At 37.3% G+C, this 5,924-nt stretch overlaps 1 protein-coding gene across 1 annotated transcript; it reads left to right on the top strand.

Moving 5' to 3' along the window:
* Positions 1-650: 650 nt before the first annotated feature.
* On the top strand, positions 651-2,534 carry LOC131618956 (ankyrin repeat-containing protein BDA1-like; the record flags this gene model as incomplete). Its single annotated transcript, XM_058890104.1, has 2 exons — positions 651-1,196; positions 1,721-2,534. Coding segments are annotated over 2 exons (1,287 nt in total), but the record flags the coding sequence as incomplete, so codon positions are not given.
* Between the last annotated feature and the right edge of the window lie 3,390 nt (positions 2,535-5,924).

Genomic DNA, 5,924 nt, shown 5'->3' with positions numbered 1-5,924 from the left:
TTATTTATCGTGCATGTTAATAGTTATTTTTCACGTCCAACAACGTGAAGTGCAACTTATTCACAGTTTTCACTTCAAGCTACTTTAAATTAATTTCTCAAAAACCTCTCTCTCCCTCACGTTTAAAGAAAAGAAGGTAAATTGAGCTGCAACGCCCATTTCTTCTTTAATATATCAAATCACTAATAAAGGAAAGAAACCCGTAGTATTTTAGAATCTGTTTATTTTAATAATATTTTTCTTTTATATATGGGTTACCTAAATCACTAATAAAGAAAAGAAACCCATAGTATTTTAGAATCTGTTTATTTTAATAATACTTTTCTTTTATATATGGGTTACCTAAATCACTAATAAATGAAAGAAACCCGTAGTATTTTAGAATCTCTTTATTTTAATAATACTTTTCTTTTACATATGGGTTACCAACACATATAAAAATATACTTTAGCTAGGGCAGAAGTATTGGTTATTCATTTTTGCAGACAACATGGCATGTGAACCAAGTAAAGAATATTGAAATCAAATCTATTAAATACCACACATGTTAAATTTATTAACCATATTTGCATAGAACCCCATATCTTTCACACTTCACTCAAAACTTATAGTATCAAACATGACCACGGAAAACCTTGACCAAGTGACGTAATCCTACACGCCAATTTGTACAAACTCCTTTGCATATCGCTGCCGTGATGGGTCAACTCGAGTATGCCATTGAAATTATGAATTTGAAACCTTCATTTGCTACGAAGCTAAATAATCAAGGATTTAGTCCCATCCATTATGCTATGCTCCGCCAATATAGGGAAAGCCCCACTCCTCTTCCTATGGATAACCGCCAAATACTGATGGTGTCTTACTTGGTTGGCATCAATAAAGATCTTGTTAGAGTTAAAGGAAGAGAAGGCTTGACTCCACTTCATTTAGCAGGTAAAATGGGGGAGGTTGAACTTGTAGCTAAATTCCTCACTGTTTGTCCGGATTCCATTAAAGATGTAACTGTGAAAGGTGAATCTGCATTGCATATTGCTGCCAGGATGAAACAATATAAGGCCCTTGAATTTCTTCTTACGTGGCTCCAAGAAAATTGTGGAAGAGGTGCTAAAAAGCTGAAATGGGAAATACTGAACCTGAAAGACTACAACGGCAACACTGCTTTGCACATTTCAGCCCTTAGTAGTGAACCAAAGGTATTCTCTTGATTAAATTCACATGTCTCCTTCATATATGTAACGGGTTAAAAAATCCTTTTATAATGAGACTAAAATATATTATTTGAGTATGTTTTTTAATTATTAAATAAAAATTTTTATACTATTTATTATAAAAATTCTATTATTTTAATTATAATACTTTTTTTTATTCATACTATATTTTTTAATATGTTTTTTAAAAATTAGTACAATGCAGGTTTAAAATTGTTTGAGCAATTTTTTATAAAATTGTCCACTTGTTTTTAAAATACACTGTAACTGCAGTTTGATTCATGGTGGAGGACACCACATTAGCAATAGTGTGGTTGGAAGTTGGAACTGGGTATGAAGAGTGCAATTTAAAACAAAGAATGTTACATTTAAAAAACAAAGTGTCGCTAACTTTTAAAATATTTGTAAAAAATATATATGTGATAATTAATATGGGATGGAGAAGTAGTTGTAACATGAACTATCTCTAACAAGTTGTATTATTCATTTATAATTACTTGGTAGCACAGTCTCTTGAATATCTGGCAAACACTTGGATGAGCTTGGATGGAATGAACTCCGAGAAGAAAAAAGCAATTGATTTAGCAAGTACTCCAGAGATGAAGAAAATATTAACAAGTGCTAAAAAAAGACGTCTCTCAATAATGACTAAGGTCGGCATTCTTGATGCCATAACTTGGATAAGTAGAATTAGAAGTGATATAACAGAGGAGCAGCGTAACACTTGGTTGATAATTGCAACTCTTGTTGCAACTATAACCTATGAATCAGCATTGAGTCCTCCAGGTGGAGTTTTCCAGGTAAGTGCAACTGATGACCACAATATGAAAATCAAGTCTGCAGATATGTATTATTCTACCCGAGGAAATGTTGGGAAATCGATCTTGTCAAAAACTAGTTTCATGGGTTTTTCATTAGCGAATATGCTTTCCTTTTCTTTATCAATTATAGCAATAGTAATTATGACCCCAGGGGGAGTACTAAGGCCCCTTGTGTTAGCTCCGGTCACTTTTTTTACTCTTTGCTATCTAATTGCTATGCCAGCAATATCTCCTACTCATACCAACACTATTATTCTCAGCATCCCTATGTATTCAATTTTTTTATTGGCGGGTTTTATGTTTTATTTCTTTGGGGACCGTATTATTATAAAAAAGAGAATAATCTCTTGTTACAAATGCATGAGAGCAACTCAAAGTCAAACCTGCATGATAGCAACTCAAAGTCAAACCTCTGTAACCCGTGTTTAGACAATATAGTTTCATTGTCTATTTGAAGTTTCCAATATATTATTTGGTTCAATATTAGCAATTTATGAATAAATGTATGTGTACAAGTATGGAACCCATGTGTTCCTGATATATTTAATATGTAATTGATTGTTTTTTTCTTCGATAAGCACTTGTATTAAACGCACAAGGGGTGCAACCCAATACAATAGGAAACGGATAAGAACAACAACAACGACAAAAGAGAAAATAAAACTATCCTACACGATTCCTCCTCCAAACCACACAGAGGACATAAAGTATCACTAAGAATTCTTTCCATACCACGTAAACAAAGAGCCCGACGAGTAGGTAAAGAATTAAACAACAAACTCCACCCGAAAACTTGCACTTTACTAGGAACTCTAGCTTCCCATAATCTTTTTAACTCTACTTTGCTCCCATTATTCAAAACAACTTCCAAAGTCCTTAACGAATAAATCCACCGAAAACAATTTTTAAACTAAAAACCATCGACATGCCTCCACCAAATCCACTTATCTTTCACCCCCGGATTTGGCGCCACCCCTTCCAAAAGGTTCATCAAATTACTCCAATCACAAGCTACCTCCCCCTCCAAAACCTCCTCCAAAAACCCAGATCCCACTTCCAAACATTATCCACCCAACCGCCCATATTAGCAACACAAGAAGAAGAGGAAGAAGAAAAAGAGATAGCGGAGGAACTAATATTAGACATAGAATAAAAACTAAAGAGATGAGGAAAAAGCACCTTAAAAGGCGTAGGCCCCAACCAAGCTTATTCCCAAAAGCGAGTTCCTTCACCATCCCCAAGTCTCCTTGAAATGCAATTAGAAAACCACGGCATATCGTTAACTTCAAACCCGTAAACATTACAGACGTCCCTCCACCACAACAAAGATTTCAATAACATTCTATCTGGCATCACCCCACAAAGATCCTCCATCCCCACACCATACCTAAACTCCATAAATTTGCTCCAAACCGCCACCCTATCAGACAAAAAACGCCAACCCCATTTACTCATCAAGGCAAGATTGAAAATCTCAATATTCTTCACTCCCAACCCGCCCCCTTTTTACACGGACGACAAATCTTCTCCCAACTAACCCAACACACCTTCCGGCATCCTTCACTTCTTCCCCATAAAAAGTCCATTTGAATTTTTACAATCTCATCCAAAACATTCCTCGGAGCTTTAAAGAAAGATAGCATAAAAATAGGGATACTATTAAGAACCGAATTAAGTAAAGTAACTTTACCTCCAAACGAAAGGTGCTTGCCATTCCAACCACTCAACCTCTTTTTAAGCTTAGAAATTAAACAAGACCACAAATCCTTCCTTCGATGGTTACCGCCAACTGGAATGCCTAAGAACACAAAAGGAAACTTCCCCACTTGACACCCCAAAAATAAAGAAGCCGCTTCAAGAACCTGCTCCTCCAAATGCACACCAAAAAGCTTACTTTTATTCAGACTAATGCACAACCCCGATACCAACTCAAACCCACGTAACAAAGCCTTGACATACCATAAATTTTCCTTAGAACCATCTCAAATAAGAACAATATCGTCCACAAACTGCAACATCTCAAAGGATATATCAGAAGAAACCTGAAAACCTTTGAAACTACCTTCGACCACCGCATTACGCATCATACCTGCTAAACCTTCTGCCACCAACAGAAAAAGGAACGGGGAAAGAGGATCCCCTTGACGTAATCCTCTAGAAGCCTCAAATTCCCTCGTAGGCGAACCATTAATCAAAATAGAAATAGAACTAGAAAAGACCATACCTTCCATCCAAGATAACCACCTAGGACCAAAACCCATGCGCTTCAAAACATATCTTAGAAACCCCCAAGACACATAATCATATGCCTTTTGAAAATCCACCTTCAACACAAAACACTTTTTCTTACTCCTCTTAGCAAAATCCATCACCTCATTGAGCACTAGAACCCCATCAAACATATGCCTTCCTTCAATGAACGCCGATTGAGACTTAGAGATCAACTTCCCCATCACAACCTTCAATCTAGCTGCCAACAACTTTGAAATTTACCGATACAAACAACCGACCAAACAAATCGGTCTAAACTCATCAATTCTTTGAGGATAATCCACTTTAGGAATAAGCGCCAAAAATGAAGCCGTAGCCGCTCTAGGAAGAGAACCCCGTCTATAAAACTCGTGAACAAAGTAAAACAACTCCTTATTGACAAAGCTCCAAGTCTTCTTAAAGAACCCCGACGGAAAACCATCCGGACCCGGACTTTTCTCACAATCACTAAGCCAAATGATGTTCTTTATTTCCTCCATGGAAAACAGCTCCTCAAGAATCTTACTTTCCTCCATCGACAAAGCATTAAAACCAACTCCATCCAACACAGGCCTACCCATGCAGGGCTCCGAAAACCGATGTTTAAAATGGTCAAACACCTCATCTTTGATCACATCGACATCCTCTAAAAGGCCACCATCCGAATTAAGACTCACAATATTATTCCTCCTAAATCTTCCACGCATAAAAGAATGAAAGTATTTAGAATTAGCATCCCTTTGTTGAATCCACCGACATCTAGAATTTTGACATAACATACTTTCCCTTCTTAACATCGCCTCCCACACATCCTTAGAAGCCTTCACTCTATTAGACGACAAAGTGTCACTCCAAAAATCTCCCCTCCCCGCATTAGCCACAAACAAATCGAGATCATTAAGAGTACTAACCGCTTTATCCACATTTAAATCGAGCACACCAAACACCTCCCTAATCCAAGATTTCAACTTAGATTTAAGAATACGGAGTTTCTCCTTAAGAATGAACCCATATTTTCCACGGATGTCCATGGCTTTCCACTCCTTCTCCACAAAGGGAAGAAACTCCTCATGATCGAACCAACACTTGAACATCTTAAAAGGTTTTGGCCCCCAATCCACAAAATTACCCGCCAACCAACTCAGACAATGATCCGACAACGACCTCTCACCTACCATAATACCTTTTACTTTCCACAAATCAAGAAGGGAATCCGAAATCAAAAAACGATCCAACCTACTACAAGCACTCCCATCAAGATTGAACCAAGTAAATTTATTTCCCATGAGAGGAATATCAACTAAATCCATCCTTGTCAAGAAAGAATGAAATTCATCCGCTCCCCTTAGATTAAAGGAATTCGACCTTCCTTTTCTCTCTTCCGCACAATGAATAGCGTTGAAATCACCCCCCACACACCAATAACCATCCGAAAACGATTCCTTCACACGACAAATATTGGACCAAAAAACTCTCTTTTTATCAATCATACAAGATCAAAAATGACATGAACACCCACAAAACCCTCCCCCACGAAGCTTGAAATAAGATCACAAAGACTTAATTTCCAGAAAATAAGAAGCCCACCCGACCTCCCCACCGCCCACTTAGCACTCCACCCCACCAATTCACCCATCCATAA

Source organism: Vicia villosa, linkage group LG7 (assembly GCF_029867415.1).
Source record: "Vicia villosa cultivar HV-30 ecotype Madison, WI linkage group LG7, Vvil1.0, whole genome shotgun sequence".
Classification (NCBI taxonomy): domain Eukaryota; kingdom Viridiplantae; phylum Streptophyta; class Magnoliopsida; order Fabales; family Fabaceae; genus Vicia; species Vicia villosa.
The sequence above is the reverse complement of the archived record's forward strand: the minus strand, read 5'-3'. Positions and strand labels throughout refer to the sequence as shown.